This window comes from Cnephaeus nilssonii, assembly GCF_951640355.1.
Source record: "Cnephaeus nilssonii genome assembly, chromosome: 4".
NCBI lineage: Eukaryota > Metazoa > Chordata > Mammalia > Chiroptera > Vespertilionidae > Cnephaeus > Cnephaeus nilssonii.
Genome location: NC_137075.1, coordinates 46,571,494 through 46,589,683, shown reverse-complemented (window position 1 = coordinate 46,589,683; position 18,190 = coordinate 46,571,494). Strand labels below are relative to the sequence as shown.

The following is an 18,190-nucleotide window of genomic DNA, read 5'->3' as shown; positions in this document are numbered from 1 at the left end:
AGTTTGAAAAGGAAATTAAGCAATTTGTGAAAAAGAAAACAAGTATACTTAAATATAGCCTCTATGGACTATAAAACTCATAAAGCTACAATCAACATATATTGCTCACCCTGTCCCAACTTTATAAATACTGATAACAGGATGTCTAGGAAAAGGGCATGGAGTAAAGTTTGGTGTAGAATACATACATTAAAAGTAGCAGATGTAAAAAGGGGGTAACAAAAGAAACAAAGTGGTAGGATGGGGAAGCACTCAAAGTCCGGAAGAAATAGGCCAAAATAGAGCTTCTGCTAGCCTCATCAACAGGTGAGTAGTCACAGTCTTCTTCAATAATATAACATGAATAATGCATGTTGGAATAAAGTCACTCGCCTTAACCAAAAATAACCACCCAACTTCTGACTAAAAGAGGCTCAACCTCTTTATAAATACAGGGAATCTGGAAGCAAGAACCCTTCTGGATAAGAGAACAACAACCTGGGACACTTACAAACTATAACACAAAAATCAGTCCCATTACACCTCTTTGAAAATCAGGTGTCTAATGTATGTATTCCAACAAACAGTTCATGGTAATCCAGGTTCTGCATTATTTGGCATCGGGAAACCTACCAGATGGTGGTGAGGAGAGGAATCTGAGAGGATATGCAGCTACTGTCAAAGATTCTGCAAAATAAAGAACAAGAATAAAGTAACACTCTTTATTATTTCTTGCAAATTTTTATGAAATAACATCAGTGTATTTAATAACCTTTCCATTGGTTCATGACATGAAATGATTATTTTAAAATATATAGAATCAGTATCTAATAAACCTCAGCTAATACATTTAATGAAAGTTACAAGAAATATGGTAAAATTTAGTGCTTACTGTGTATTGTAAAATAATTTAAACACTATTACGCCAAACTTAAAATATACATTCTAAACTAATAATCTGGATCATAAAACTATATTCAGATTCACAGTAATACACTAGTAGGTCATACATAGGGATGTGGTCTAAAAATGCACAAATAATCTAAAAGCACATGCATGTATCAAGAGCAATTTCCCTATGAGGCCCATCAGTTGAGGGCCTGGTAGGCGTCATTTCCAGGTGCAGGCAAGACTAAGACCCAGCCCAGGGGAGGAGTTCTTGTGGGGCAGCTGGAGGAGTCCAGAAGCCTCCACCAGGTACCCTGGCAGAAGAAACAAACCACATCGCCACCACCTTCCCCTTCTTTCTGTACCTAGCTATTCCAGTACAGTTTCTTGGCACTAGAGCTTATTGCCTGATTAGATTGCTAGAAATCCAAATCCCTAACAGCTAATGTAACAAGAGTAAACTCTACAGCACAAATGTACGGGAATGGAATAAATGGCAGCTGTTGAGACAAAGGATACTGTGTGGGTGGAAAGGGAACACTGAACTGCCACTGCCTGGTGACTGAATCTCTTAATGTACCACCTGGTAAAGCTCACAGACTTTGCCAGAAATGAAGTGGGTACCTGCTACACACTGCAGACCAAGCTCTTCCCAACAGATGGGTCTAAACAGAAATTAGGTGCCTTTCTACAGCCTGGTTCACAGTTTACATTCAACAGATCCTTGGTGAATAAATAATGAATGAATTCCAAAATCACATAAGGTAAAACTCTCATAAACTGAGAAATACTTGCAAAGTTAAGCAAAATCAGGGACTTAAGAAAAAAAACAAAATCATTTTCTTTTGTGGTTGCATTATTCTCCACATCTTTTTATTGGCATTATTTTTTATTTTTGGTTCAACGGGTTTTCATTACATTTTTTAGTCTATTTTTAGGAAGTCACTATAGAAAGGTACCAAAGCTGAAACCATAAAACTGTATCTACAGCTCGTATAGAAGCCCAATTTTTGCGATCTTTTCTGCCTGTCCATGGCCTAGGATTCTGCAACTTCCATTCAGCACTTCACTTGTAAAACAGAACCTACTATCACCAAAGTAAGAGCTTCTCCCTGTGCTAACATTACTTCCCTTTCAGGATATCACAAGCCTGCTTTCATTGCGATATGCAGGACTATTTAGTGCTGAAAGGGAAGCTATAGACCTTCCTTGTCAATCTCAAGGAAATTTCCAGGCACAAAAACTAAAGAGAAAAATAAAAAACCTAAAGAGCCATCAAATATAGGTCATCTTCCGGAATCTAGATATAGCTAGAAACAATAACACTAGTGATTGAACAAGGAGCAGCAGTAAACAAAGCTACTTGTTTATTGACACAGTAGCGACGGAAACTTTAGATTCCTTAACATATCTCTGTCTTCCCAATTTACCTCAGCTTACAATCAGCACATGTGGTTACAACTCTGTTACCAGTCAGAGGTGAAAAATAAGCAGAAGCGATGCTCTTTGTGTGTTCAGACAAAGAAATCAAAGGCTGGCTTCTCTTGGGATTCAGGTGCCTTGCATCATAAATATGAACATCTCTGTAATGGAAAGAACAAGTCTTGGTGTTACCACAGTACATGTAATAAGCCTCTAAGATAGTGCTAATCATAATTAGACAAACACTCACTACATTCCAGAACAGTTAAGACAAAACCCTCTAATCTCCTGCATTAATTTTACAAACTCTAGTAAAGATTTAAAATATTACAAAAATTCCAAAACTATAGCATAACAATGTAACCAGTGGGTATTGAGATAAGAGTCTAGTTGGTTTTCCAATCTCTCCAAGAAAAAAATTAACACAGACCAACAAGTTATAAGGTCACATAACTTTTTTTTTTACAAGTTTTCTTCTCAAAAGACTAGAAGTAAATGCATTTGATGCTAGGGAAAACAAAAATGTGTGCTTGTTTCAATACTTTAACTATTAATTAAATCCAAAAGATTTTTTAAATCACATTCAAAAATACTGTGTAGAAAAAAAATTTATTCAGCTATATCACAAAAGTCAGATGTCTTTAACAACCAAATTGAAATAGTATCCCTAACATTAAAAGACCTATATCATAGCCTAGCTGGTTTAGCTCAGTGGATAGAGCATCGGACTGTGGACCAAAGGGTCCCGGGTTCGATTCTGGTCAAGGGCATGTACCTTGGTTGCAGGCTTCTTCCCGGCCCTGGCACTGGTCAGGGCTCGTGCAGGAGGCAACCAATTGATGTGTTTCGCTCACATCAATGTTTCTCTCCGTCTTTCCCTCTCTTTTCCACTCTCCCTAAAAACCAATGGAAAAAATATATCCTCGGGTGAGGATTATCAAAAAAACAAAAAGACCTATATCATAGTCCCGGCCAGTATGACTCAGCTGGTTGAGCATATCCTGTGCACTGAAAGGTTGCCAGTTTGATTCCTAGTCAGGGCACACAGCCAGGTTGCAGGTTCGATCCCGGTCGGGGTGCGTGCAGGAAACAATGGATCAATATTTCACTCTCACATCAATGTTTCTTTCTCTCTAAAATCAATAAAAGCATGTCCTCAGGTGAGGATGAAAATAAAGGGCCTAAATCATAAAACTTTATGAAGAACGTACCTCAATCCTGCAGTCATGAAATAGTGTCTATGCACTGGGTGGACATGAACAGTTCTTATTTTCCCCAAAGAAGAACTGATAAGTTTCTCATAAGAAGTTCCAGGTGTCCGTCTATCCACCAATGACATACTTCCATCCCAGTGTGCTACTATTAAAGTGGAGGCATCTTCTGCCAAGAAGTCAAAGGAGGAAAGGCTACTTCCCTCGTTTCTATAGACCTAAGGATATAAAGTAGCAATCAACTTTATATAACTCTTCTTCTAAAAAAAGTCAATACATAAATTTTTTTATTTAAAAAGTTATGAAACACTTTACCCAACTAATTTCATTTATCCTCCACCATCCCCACAGGAAGAACAGGACAAAATGATTGTCCCCATTTACAGAGATGGAAACTAAGGCACTAATCAGTTGTGAGAAAATGGCCTGTCCACCCATGTCACGGCTACATCCCAAATCTCTTAAGTCCAATAAACCTCAGTTGCAGATCTATCCTGTGAAACATACTAGGAAATGGACTAAATCTGAATTCTACCCAATTGAAATACCTTAATATACCAGGTAACTTAGCCAATAAAATCCAAAATATATGGCTGAATGCTCACCTACTCTTGATGGAAGTGTAGAAATACAAAATTTTGACAGCTGAGGAAGATACATCAAAGTATTTAATGCTCGCCCTAACCGGTTTGGCTCAGTGGATAGAGCTTCGGCCTGTGGACTGAAGGGTCCCAGGTTCGACTCCGGTCAAGGGCATGTACTTTGGTTGCGGGCACATCCCGAGTAGGGAGTGTGCAGGAGGCAGCTGATCGATGCTTCTTTCTCATCGATGTTTCTATCTCTCTATCCCTCTCCCTTCCTCTCTGTAAAAAAGATCAATAAAATATATTTAAAAAATATATATATATATATCCTACATAATAAAAAGGTAATATGTAAATTACCATCACTCTGCTACGCCCACAATTGGGCCAGTGGGAGGTGCAGGGGGCGGGACTCAGGGTGGCCGGGGTGGTGATTGGGCCGGCAGGACGCTGAGCTTGCAACGCCAGCGGCGGCGCAAGCTCAGCGTCTGCGCCATGGCTGTGCTGCGGCACAGAAGGGGCCTCTGGGGCAGCGAGCCGGGTGTTTGGAGGCCCCGGCTGACGAGGCGGCGAGGGCGGGCGGGCGGGCGGCATGGCTCCCGGGGGAGGAGTCTGGCGGCAGTTGGGCCGCAGGAACGCGCGTCGGTGTCCGCAGAGGATGTGGGTTTCCACAGCACGGGCCAGCCAAGGGAGGGCTCATGAGGGAGCCGGAAGGCAGAGGAGGCGGCGGCGGCCCCAGCCTTCCTGGGCTTCGGCCGCCGGAGGACCACGCCCCCACCCCGCCTCGACCTAGGGGCCCAGGGACTTCAGAGCTGCCGGCCACACCGGGTCCCGACCAGCGGACAGACAGCCTACACGTGCATGATTTAATCATGCACTGGGCCTCTAGTGTGTGTGTGTGTGTGTGTGTATATATTTAATGCTCATACCTAATAACTTCACTAAGATATATATACGCTGAGTGGCCAGATTATTATGATCTCTCCCAGCCTGCACCCTCTCCAACCACTCACTCCCAACCACTCGCCTGCCTGCCTGACTGATTGCCCATAACCGCTTCTGCCTGCCAGCCTGATCACCCTCTAACCATTCCCCTGCCAGCCTGATCAACGCCTACTGCTCCCCTGCCAGCCCGATTGCTCCTAACTGCCCTCCCTTGCAGGCCTGGTCGCCCACAACTGCCCTCCCCTGCAGGTCTGATCTTCCCCAACTGCCCTCCCTTGTAGGCCTGGTCTCTCCCAACTGCCCTCACCTGCTGGCCCAGTAACCCCCAACTGCCCTCCCCTGCTGGCCTGGTCACCCCTAACTGCCCTCCTTTGCAGGCCTGGTTCCCCCCAAATGCCCTCCACTGCAGGTCTGATCTCCCTCCAACTGCCCTCCCCTGCAGGCCTGATTCCTCCCAACTGCCCTCCCCTGCAGCCTGGTCACCCTAACTGTCCTCCCCTGCTGGCCCGGTCACCCCTAACTGTCCTCCCTGCAGGCCTGTTCGCCCCCAACTACCCTCCTCTGCCGGCCCAGTCACCCCTAACTGCCCTCCCTTGTAGGCCTGATTGCCCACAACTGTCCTCCCTTGCAGGCCTGGTCCCTCCCAACTGCCCTCCCCTGCTGGCCATCTTGTGGCAGCCATCTTGTGTCCACATAAGGGCAGCCATCTTGTGTGTTGGGGTGATGGTCAATTTGCATATTGCTCTTTTATTGGATAAGTTTAGAGGGCCGGTACATGAATTTGTGCATGGGTGGGGTCCGGCCAGCCTGGCCAGAGGGGGCGGACATGGGCAGTTGGCCGGCCTGCCTGCTGGTCAAACTTCCGGTCAAGGGGACAATATGTATATTAGCCTTTTATTATATAGGATATACACTGAGTGACCAGATTATGCGTTTGGAGATCATAATAATCTGGCCACTAAGTTTGTGTATATATATAAGGATGCCTGCTGCGAGACTGCTTAGAATAGCAATACAAAACAATCTAGTCCCAACCAGGTGGCTCACTTGGTTGGAGTAGTGTCCTATACACCAAAAGGTTGTGGGTTCAATTCCCTGTCAGGGCACATACATAGGTTGCAGGTTTGATCCCTGGTTGGGACACATGCAGTAGGCAACTGGTCAATATTTCTCTCTCACACTGATGGTTCTTTCTCTTTTTCTCTTTCCCTTCCTTTTCCCTCCCTTCCTTCCTCTCTCACTAAAATCAATGGGCATATCCTTGGGTGAGGATTTAAAAAAAAGAAAAACAAAATTGAGACTATCTAAATGTCCATCAAAAGAGATATGGCCCTAGCTGGTTTGGCTCGGTGGATAGAGCGTACATCTATGGACCGAAGGGTCCCAGGTTTGATTCTGGCCAAGGGCACATGCCTGGGTTGCAGGCTAAATCCCCAGTAGGGAACATGCAGGAGGCAGCCAATCAATGATTCTCATCATTGATGTTTCTTTCTCTCTGAAATCAATAAAAATATTTTTTAAAAGCGATATGGTCAAATAAATGATGGTACATGTCTACTTTGAAATACTGTTCAATGCTAAAAAAGAAAGGCGTAGATCTGTACTACAAACTATCCAAGATATACTAGTAAATGAAAAAACAAGTTGCAAAAAATAATGTAAATAGTATGAGTCCATTAATGCAAAGAAAAAGTGTGTATCTATATGCTTGTAAGTATATGTGTACAATTCTGGAAATATACCAAACAAATACAGGGATGAGAGAATGGGGGAATGGCAGATTTGCATTCATATCCTATTTACAATAAATATTTTATCATGAACATGTGTTGTTGTTTTTTTAACTTATGAACCACAATACCATCACTTTGGATTCAGGGCTCACACACATCCTATATAATAAAAGCCTAATATGCTAAGTGTCTGTTCGTCCGGTTCAACCAATCAAAGCATAATATGCTAATGATATGCTAAGGCCGCTCAACCGCTCACTATGACATGCACTAACCACCAGGAGGCAGTCGACCAGTCGACTGGTCACTATGAATGCACTGACCACCAGGGGACAGATGCTCCAACCAGCAGGTTAGCTTGCTGCTGAGGCCCAGCTGATGGGGATTGAGTGAGACAAGCTGGAGACACCCTGGAGCCCTCCCACGGCCCCTCCCCAGCTGGCCAACCTCCCACATTCCTCCCCAGCCTCCATCGTGCACCAGTGGGCTCCCTTGGCCTGGCCTGCACCCTCTCGCATTATCTGGATGGCAGAACGACAGGTTGCTATGTTGCGCATTGACTACCAGGGGGCAGACGCTCAACACAGGAGTGTTGCAGTCTGAGGGCTCCCGGACTGCGAGAGGGCACAGGCCAGGCTGCGTGACCACCCACCTCCTCCGAGTGCACGAATTTCATGCACCGGACCTCTAGTAAGAAATAAAAAATAAATGTTGTAGAATGTGTGAGTGCTCAAGTAAGAGAGGATGAACATAGTTCCTATTGTTGAATCATGAACTGTTGATGATTTTAGGTTTTAATAAGTATTATTATAAACTGAGGTTAACAAATTAATATACCACAGGCATCCCAACCACCATACACCTAAAAAAGCCCAGTATACACAAATGAAACTTGAAGTATTCAATCAATATATTAAAATCGTTAAGTGCAGAGTGAGGCTTTGGAGTCAGACAGACCCAAGTGCAAATTCTACTTCTGCCATTTATGTCCTTGAGCAAACTAAAAAACCTCTTTATCTCAGTTTCTTCAACTGTTAAATGGGGGATAACATTACCTACTATTTCATGAGGTATTATAAGGCTTAATAATGTATAAAAAGCACACTCAAGTTAATGCCTAACACAAGGTGATTGTTTAATTAGTAGTATGAGTAACAGAGTACTAACATGCAACATTATGGATGAACTAGAGGCCCGGTGCATGAAATTCGTACATGGGGGGTTGTGTGTCCCTCAGCCCAGCCTGCACCCTCTCTAATCTGGGATGCCTCTCACAATCCAGGACTGCTGGCACCCAACCGCTCACCTGCCTGCCTGCCTGACTGCCCCTAACCGCTTCTGCCTGCCAGCCTGATCAATGCCTAACTGTTCCCCTGCTGGCCCGACTGCCCCTAACTGCCCTCCCCTGCTGGCCTGGTCACCCCTAACTGCCCTCCCTTGCCATCCTGGTCGCCCCAACTGCCCTCCCTTGCCATCCTGGTCGCCCCCAACTGCCCTCCCCTGCAGGCCTGGTCCCCCCAACTGCCCTCCCCTGCTGGCCTGGTTTCCCCCAATTGTCCTCTCCTACAGACCTGGGTCCCCCCCAACTGCCCTCCCCTGTAGGACTGATCGCCCCCAACTGCCCTCCCTTGCAGGCCATCTTGTGGCAGCCATCTTGTGTCCACATGGGGCGTCTATATTTGACCACATGGGGCAGCCATCTTGTGTGTTGGAGTGGTGGTCAATTTGCATATTACCTCTTTATTATATAGTATCTTAAAAGCATTGTGCTACCAGGGGGGTGAGAGCATAAGTGGAGGAGTGGGGGGGGGGGGGCTATAGGGGGATAAGGATACATATGTAATACCTTAATCAATAAAAAAAAAAAAAAGGCATTGTGCTAGGTGAAAGAAGCCAAACACAAAAAGCTATATACTGAATGATTCCATTTGCTTGACATTCTGTTACAGGCAAAATGATGGGGACAGTAATCATATCAGAGGTTATCCACCGATATGACAGCTGAGGAAGATACATCAAATATTTTACTCCCTAAGTACACAATGAAGGGACTTCAGGAAGGAAGAGGGGACTGACTACAAAGGGTCACGAGGTAATTTTTTTGAGTGATGGAAATTTTCTGTATCTTGATTGTGGTGGTAGTTACACAGGTGTATACAATTTGCCAAAACTCATATAACTGCACGCATAGATTTTATTATATGTAACTTATACCTCAGTAAACCTGACAAAAAAAATAAGTGGAAGAATTGTTATATAAAACTCAATACATAGTAAAAAGATAAATGATCCAAATAGACATTTCTCTAAAGAAATGCAAATGGCCAGATAAACAGATAAAAAGATGCTTAGCATCATTAATCATTAGGGAAACAAAAATCAAAACCACAATGAGATACCACTTCATACCCACTAGGATGGCTATACTCACCAACAATAACAAGTGTTGGCAAAGACATTAGAACCCTTCACATATTGCTGATAAATATGTAAAATGGTAAAGCCAATTTGGAAAACAGATTGGCAGTTCCTCAAAATTTGAACATAGAGTTACCATATGACCCACCATTCTACTCCTGGGTATATACTCAAAAAAAAGGGAAGCCTATGCCCACACAAAACTTGTACATCAATGTACATAGTGTCATTATTTACAACAGTAAAAAATGAAAACAACCCAAATGTTTGTCAACTAATGAATGGATGAGTAAAATCTGGTATAGCCATACAATGGAAGATTAGTCAGCCATAAAAAGGGACTAAGTACCAACACATTCTACAATATGGATGAACCTTGAAAACATTTTGCTAAGTAAAAGAAGCCAGTCACAAAAAAAAAAGTACAAACTGTATGACTCCATTTATATGAAATGTCCAGAACAGGTAAATCTATGAAGACATAAAGTAGATTAGTGGCTGTCTAGGGCTGAGGGAGGGGGAAATTGGGAGTACCTACTAATGATCAAGGGGTTTATTTTAAGGGTGATGAAAATACTGTAAATTAGATTGTGGTTTGATTTCACAACTCTCTTCTAAGAACTCTATCTGCATTAACTCATCTGCACTTAATCCTCATAACAACTCTATAAGGTACTATCCTATTTTACAACTAAGGAAACTGAGGCACAGGTTAAGTAACTTGCCAAGGTCACACAAGTAGTAATACATGGTTTGGGACTTAGGCAGTATAGTTCTAAAATCGCTACTACCTTACCTAGTCTAACTGATGTAATAATGATTCATGTGTCATTTCATAAAGAATCCAGAATATCACCTGAGACAATATGTAAACACGTTAACATTTACCTCCTCAAAAACAGCCTTGGAGAAATCCCCACAGCGTAATGTGCCATCATAGCTCAGGGACAATATGTGAGCCGGATTGGCAGGTGAGAAGTAAAGACAGCTAACTGGCTGACTATGGGGTTGAAAAACATAAACTCCATCCTCTTTGGGTTGGTGAGTCTGGAAGAAAGTTGGGGAAAGGAAGAACAACAAAAACTAATGAAAAGTAGTAGTATTTTCTGTCATTATGTCATTATACTATTTGCATCTGTATTATATTCAGTCTTTTCTTAGTCTATCATTATACTCACCACATCCCATTCAGAAAGTCAGAACTAGAAACTTTATCTGTCACTAAGCTACTTTTTTCTCTAATTTTCAATTCAACAAGTCACATTTATTTTACGTTTCTAGCTTTTTGCAACTAGGTAGTTTTCTTATTATACAGAAAGAAAAAATGACTGCTCATTATGACTTCAGTTCATAAAATCCTCAGGAAATGAGAAATCCACTCAGTATTATTCCTTACTACCAAAAACAGTATCAATACCGTTACCACTTTGCTTCGTTAAGTATACTGCTATATAATATAACCACATATAGCATTCTCAGAATAATTTTTGCAAGGTATTTAGTCCTGGGACAAAATAAGAGTTTTAGAAATATTTTACTCCCTAAGTAGACAATAAAAATGCATGATTTTTAATTTCCACATTAATATTATTATGTACAAAAATAGCCAAGAACTGGAAGCAGCCCAAGTGTCCATCAGTAGATGAATGAATAAAATAGCTGTGGTACAGCCTGGCCAGTGTGGCTCAGTGGTTGAACGTCAACCTATAAACCAGGAGGTCACAGTTCTATTCCCCGTCAGGGAACATGCCTGTGTTTCGAGCTTAATCCCCAGGAGGGGGAGTGCAGGAGGCAGCTAATCAATGATTCTCTCTCATCATTGATGTTTCTATCTCCCTCTCTCTTTCTCTCTAAAATCAATAAAGATATATATTTTTTTAAAAAGCTGTGGTAATTTACACAATGGAATACTACTCAGCCATAAAAAGGGGCGGGGGAACCAGAAGGAAATCTTACCCTTTGCAACAGTATGGATGGACCTGGAGAGCATTATGCTAAGTGAAATGAGCCAGTCAGAGAAAGGTAAGTTCCATATGATTTCAGTTATATGTGGAATCTAATGGAAAAAAATAAACTAACTGCCCTGACTGGTTTGGCTCAGTGGATAGAGCATCGGCCTGCAGACTCAAGGGACCCAGGTTCGATTCCAGTCAAGGGCATGTACCTTGGTTGAGGGCACATACCCGCAGTAGGGAGCGTACAGGAGGCAGCTGATCGATGTTTCTCTCTCATCAATGTTTCCAACTCTCTCTCCCTCTCCTTTCCTCTCTGTAAAAAATCAATAAAATATGTATTTAAAAAATATAAACGAACAAAATAGAAACAAACTCATAGATAGAGAACAGACTGACAGCTGTTAGAGGGGATGGGGATGTGGGGATTGGTAAAATAGGTGAAGGGATTAAGAAGAAAAAACAACTCACAGACACAGACAACAGTATAATGATTATCAGAGATAAAAGGGGGTGGGGGAGGCAGAAGAAGGTACTGGGGGGGGGGGGTAATAAATGGTGAAGGAAGGAGACCTGACTTGGTGTGGTGAACATACAATATAATATACAGATGATGTATTATAGAACTGTACACATAAAACCTATAAAATTTTATTAACCAATTTCACTCCAATAAATTCAATAAAAGGGGGGATTATCTTTTCCATAATTAGATTACCAACTCCTACTAGTAAAACATTACTTTCTGATTTGACAAGTTATATTCTATGCCATGCATCACGTTATGAACCAAAGCAACTATCATCTCCAAATCTGGTTGAGTCTGCTCTAAAATAGTCCTCCATTTTTGTTTTCTTTTTTATTTAAAAATTTAAAATAAACAGAATTTTTAAAAAGGAAAAATTACAATCACACACACCTCTTCTACTAGTCACTTTTCTCACTCCCTCTTTTTTCCCCATTTCCCCCAACAGCCTTTCCTTATTCCTCACTCAAAAGAGGAAAAAATCTAAATATCCCCTCAATGTGCTTCTCTCTAGTTCTGAGACTATAGGTGAAAATCTCAGGGTATGGTCAATTCACCAGGACGGATTTTCAGGGTAGAAGCTAAACCAAACTGTGCTCTTTATCATCTCGGCTACAGAATTTGTTTCTGTCCTGGTAAGTAGTTTTTAAGTTATATTTCTTCCTTATTGTTTTAAGTAATTTTTTTTTCTGATTTGACTATCTTTTGTTCATTTTATGAGAAAACTCCAATCCCCCATTTTAAACTAAATACCCCAGGTTAAGAATGAGCCTACTTTAAACCTAAATGAGTGTAGAACCAGTTTGTCTTGAGCCTGTGACTATCGGTGCACACTGGATTGGTATAGGAAAGCTGGAAGTACAAGCACCAGTGAAGACGATTATGGTAATCCCAAAAAAGGAGATGGGGCCCTGGCCCAACATGGTGGCAGAAAGAATGGAAATAGAGGGGCAAAAACATTAAAGGACTTTATATAAGGAATAAAGGGAACACCCAGCCTAAAACTCTTCAATGGTTTCCAGTTGCTTTTAGGATAAAAACAAAATTCTTAACAAAAATTATAAAGCTATACATCAGCCTTCTGCCCACCTCTACAGCTTCCTCCTACTCCATTCATCGCCTTTGTTCATCCTTTGCTGTCTATGCTCCAGCCATACAGGCATTCTCGCAGGCCCTGGAATGCATCAAGTAAGCACCTCCTGCTTAAGGTCCTTGACATGCTGTTCCCCTGGTCCGAAACACTCTTTCCTTTTTTTCTTTACTTGGCTTACTCCTACTTCTTAGCTTTCAAATCTCAACTCAGTTCTCACTTCCTCAGGGATGCCTGCCCTGGTCGTGCAAATTAGTCCAGTCCCCCGTTACGTGTTTTCAAAACACTACTTTTCCTTCATGACATGAATCAGTGTATAATCCACTTACCAAAGATGAAATTACACAGTTGATAATTATCTCATTAATCCTGCTCTTGCTACTAAATTCTAAACTCTATGTGGACAGAGACAGTCTTTGCTCACAAATGTCTACTGGTGGGGGAGTATTAGAGTAACACCTCACACAAAATACTCGAGGTGTGGGTGGATGGATGACTGAATAAAGGCTAACTGAACTTTTGATCCTAGGTGAGACTACAAAACTGACAGAAAATTAGGAGGAAAAATTAAGAGCCCTGGCTGTGTAGCTCAGTTGGTTAGAGTGTCATCCCGATATACCAAGATTGAGGGTTCAATCCCTGGTCAGGAAGTATCTGAGAATCAACCAATGATCACTTCTCAGCCTTTTGGCTAAGATCAAGTGAAGGATCAACCAATGAATGCATAAATAAGTGGAACAATAAATCAATGTTTCTCTCTCAAATCAATAAAACAAAATAAAAAACAAGGGAGTGTCAAGGCAATTCAATGGGGAAAGTATTGTCTTTTCAACAAATAGTACTAGGACAACTGGATATTCACATACAGAAAGATAAACTTGGATAAGGACACATATGTAATACCTTAATCAATAAAGAAAAAAAAAGAAGAAAAAAGATAAACTTGGGCCTTTACCTCACACCAACAAAAAAATAACTCAAGATAGATCAGCAAACTAAACGTGAAAGCTAAAACTATAGAAGTTTGGGGGAGTGGGGAGGAGAACAGGAGAAAATCTTCAAGATTTTGACCTAGACAAAGATTTCTTAGACACAACACCAAAATCATTTTTATTTTTCAATTACAGTTGACATATAGTTATATTAGTTTCACATGTACACCCCAGTGATTAGATATTACATAACATACTGATTATCCTAATAAATCTCACAGCCATCTAACACCATACATTGTTATTAGAATATTACTGACTCTATTCCCTATGCTGTACTTTACATTCCCCTGACTATTCTGTAACAACCAATTTTACTTCTTAATCCCTTCACCTTTGTCACCCATCCTCTCAAGTCCCCTTCCATCTGGCAACAGTCAAAATGTTCTCTGTATCTATAAGTCTGAGAAACTGTATTTTAAACATAATTAGAAAAATAAGAACTTTGTGTGATCTTTTCATGTATACATTTAAAGTTATAATAAAATTTCTTGGCAGTCAATTTATGCCCATATGACTAACGATATTCAAGCTAAAAATGTTGAAGTTCTATAAAGCAAATTTAAATTTCTCCGATTTCTAAAATTTGGAATCACAAAGCACAAAACTATACATAAGTGACACCTATAAACATACAGTTCTAGGCTATTTTCTTGCAGACTATTTACTTTAATCAAACTTTATATCTTCAAAATATTAATAACTTACCAAATCCCAAAGTCCAACTTGCCCAGATCTGGCCCCAGCTGCCACCAAAGTTCTAATTTCTGATGGATGAACAGCCATAGAGAATATTGAACCTTGGGTAACTTTACAAACAGTATCTTCACTAATGACCATGCCACTTAAATTGGCTTTGTAGCTGAGAAAATTAAAGTTATATTTTAGACATAAAATCATTCTTAATTAACAAAATAAGTAAAAAGATGACACAAAAGAAAAAAAACATTAGTAAACAAATGTGGGGAAATATTCAACCTCCTGACAATATTCAACCAAAGAAATCAAAGTAAATAATGAGGTACTATTCTTTACTTATAAAAAGCTAGTAGGCTACAGTTAAACATATACATTCATATATATTGCTAGTGGCAGAGTAAATTCATGTAAGATTTTCAAAAGAAAAAAGATTTTGAAAAACAATTCAGCAATGTGTACTAAAAGCCATAAATATGTCCATAGTATCTGACGCATTAATATCACTTCTGGAATCTATCCTAAGGAAATAATCTACTATCATACATATACAGTATACTTCAACAAACACATGCACACATACAAGCACACAAAACTAAATAGAAAACAACTCCAAATACCAAGAGGGTAAGAGAAGGTTAAGTAAATTCCACCTACTCAATAAAATATTCTGCGATTATTAAAAAATTTAAAGACTCTAGTAACGTTCAACCACAATGTTAATGAAAAAGCATAATGCAAAATTGTATGAACATTAGAACATGACAAACCAATATCACCCCAATAAATTCAATAAAAAAATAAATAAAAGAACACAGAGTAAAAATGTTGTGGATTCAGTCATTCAAATGATATATACTAGGTGCCAGGCACTATTCTGGGAATTGAGACAAAACCCCTACATTCATGAAGCTTATATCCTAGAGGTATTGCATATGGCAATACTTTAAAGGAAATATACAAAATCAGCTCTAACCGGTTTGGCTCAATAGACAGAGCATTGGCCTGAGGACTGAAGGGTCCCAGGTTTGATCCCCATCAAGGGCATGTACCTTGGTTGCTGTCACATCCCCAGTAGAGGGTGTGCAGGAGGCAGCTGATCGATGTTTCTCTCTCATGGATGTTTCTAACTCTTTATCCCTCTCCCTTCCTCTCTGTAAAAAAGCAATAAAATACATTTTTTTTAAAAATCAAGAGTTGTTAGGAAATATTATGGGTAAAATTTTCACCTCATTTTCAAAATTTCCAGTTTTATAGTCTTTATAATTTAAAGCTCTCAGAAAATGTAAATAAAGACCAGGAATTTTAACTGACCTTTTAATGCTCGATAACCCCTTCTCAGTATTCTTACTACTTGTCTGAAACAATGGGAGAGACCAAAGTATTAATATATGTACTGAATTTTCATTAACAAATGATTCTAAAAGCTTATGTAAGCCTTCCCAACTGATACCTTGTTCACTTCTGCCCAAGTCCGTAGAAATCCTTTAAATAGTTCACTGTTATCATCTCGATTTTCAGGAGTCATTTCTAAAGGCCCAGGAGGTAACAAAGGCTGTTATAAAAAAATGAAAACATGTAAGAGTTGATTGTCACCCTACCCTAGAATGGAGGCTTGAGATTTTTCACTACTTTACTTTCAATACCAAAAATAGGGATGACACATCATTAGCATTCAAAAATAGTTGCTCAATGAAAGAATGTCATGTATCCTGTAAGTAATAAAATGCATTATCTTTTAATCATCTCAATCCAGTAAAGGAGATATCACATTTTAAAAACACTGGAATGAAACTTACAGGAGTTAACTTACCCAAAGTTCCACTGTCAATAACTGGTTATGAGAGCTGATTCAGAAAGTTCAATTTCATTAATCAAAGTTATTATTCTATGCCAGTGTCTTTAAAAGAGATGGTAACCTATGGATCATGAAATCACTTTAATGTCACAATCAGCAATGTGTTTTAGTGAGTAAGAATAGAATATGGGGGGAGAAAAAAAAAAAGAATAGAATAGAAAATACAAAAGAGCATCACATGTAGTAAGGGTAAGTATCATTTCACAATTTTGTTTTAGGGGTGTGTGCGTGCGTGCGTGCGTGCGTGCGTGTGTGTGTGTGTGTGTGTGTGTAATGAGTTCAATGTAAATTTGTTTCTTATTTTGAGTGGAGGCTTCAACAAATTTTGAAAGCTACTCTTCCCATAGTAGCTTAATTTGCAATTCTCTTCCAAAGCATGAGCCTAATTAGTTTTATCTTCCAAATTATAATTAAACACTTAGATATATAGATTGTTAAAAACATTAGGTGCTCTTAAATAAAAAATATAATTATTTAGACTAAAATTATTTAAGATTAAAATCTTATTTAGACAATAATCCTATATACTAAAGAGGTGATATGCAAATTGACCCTTACGCCCTTGCACAAGATGGCCACCCCCATGTAGTCAAAGATGGCTGCCACAAGATGGCTAGCAGGAGAGGGTAGTTGTGGGTGATCAGGCCAGCAGGGGAGAGTAGTTAGGGGCGACCAGGCCGGCAGAAGAGGGCAGTTAGGGGTGACCGGGCCGGCAGAGGAGGGTAGTTGGGGGCATCCAGGCCTGCAGGGGAGGGCAGTTGGGGGCGACCAGGCCACCAGGGGAGGGCAGCTGGGGGAGACCAGGCCTGCAGGGGAGGGCAGTTGGGGGTGAACAGGCCTGCAGGGGAGGGCAGTTGGGGGCGACCAGGCCACCAGGGGAGGGCAGCTGGGGGAGACCAGGCCTGCAGGGGAGGGCAGTTGGGGGTGAACAGGCCTGCAGGGGAGGGCAGTTGGGGGCATCCAGGCCTGCAGGGGAGAGCAGTTGGGGGCAACCAGGCCTGCAGGGGAGGGCAGTTGGGGCGACCAGGCCACCAGGGGAGGGCAGCTGGGGGCGACCAGGCCACCAGGGGAGAGCAGCTGGGGGAGACCAGGCCAGCAGGGGGGGGCACTTGGGGGCGAACAGGCCTGCAGGGGAGGGCAGTTGGGGGCGACCAGGCCAGCAGGGGAAGGAAGTTGGGGGGGATCAGGCCTGCAGGGGAGGGCATTTAGGGGCAACCAGGTCGGCGGGGGAGGGCAGTTAGGGGTGACCAGGCCAGCAGGGGAGGGCAGTAGTGAGCGTCCAGGCCTGCAGGGGAGGGCATTAGGGGCGACCAGGCCTGCAGGAAAGGGCAGTTAGGGGCCACCAGGCCTGCAGGGGAGGGCAGTTGGGGGTGACCAGGCCTGCAGGGGAGGGCATTTAGGGGCAACCAGGTCGGTGGGGGGGGGGGTTAGTCAGTGGGGAGCAGACCAGTAGGGGGGCTGTTGGGAACAAGCAGGCTGGCAGGGGGGGGTGCAGTTGGGGATGAGCAGGCCAGCAGGTGGTGGCAGTCGGGGGTGAGCAGGTCAGCAGGAGGGGCAGTTGGGAGCGAGCTGGCTGGCAGGAGGGCAATTAGGCTGGCAAGGGGGGGTAGTTGGGGGTAATCAGGCCAGCAGGAGGGGGCAACTGGGTGTGATCAGGCCGGAAGGGGTGGGCAGTTTGGGGCGATCAGGCCAGCAGGCAGAGTGGTTAGGGGCGATCAGGCAGGCAGGCATGTGAGCGGTTAGGAGCCAGTCCCGGATTGTGAGAGGTATGTTCGACTGCCAGTTTAGGCCCAATCCCACAGGAAGTGGCAGTCGGACATCCCCCTAGGGGTCCCAGATTGGAGTGGGTGCAGGCAGCTGAGGGACAGCCCCCGCCCCCCGCACAAATTTCATGCA

At 42.1% G+C, this 18,190-nt stretch overlaps 1 protein-coding gene across 2 annotated transcripts in view; it reads right to left on the bottom strand.

Moving 5' to 3' along the window:
- WDR76 (WD repeat domain 76) overlaps window positions 1–18,190 on the bottom strand; it is a 42,768-nt gene that overhangs the window by 6,800 nt on the left and 17,778 nt on the right. For both annotated transcript variants that reach the window (XM_079769806.1, XM_079769807.1), the window contains 7 exons: window positions 15,890–15,991; window positions 15,751–15,794; window positions 14,449–14,602; window positions 10,069–10,227; window positions 3,501–3,718; window positions 2,298–2,450; window positions 613–666 (listed from right to left, as the gene is read on the bottom strand). In XM_079769806.1, the coding sequence (XP_079625932.1) occupies window positions 613–666; window positions 2,298–2,450; window positions 3,501–3,718; window positions 10,069–10,227; window positions 14,449–14,602; window positions 15,751–15,794; window positions 15,890–15,991 (884 nt within the window). The remainder of the gene's footprint in view (window positions 1–612; window positions 667–2,297; window positions 2,451–3,500; window positions 3,719–10,068; window positions 10,228–14,448; window positions 14,603–15,750; window positions 15,795–15,889; window positions 15,992–18,190) is intronic.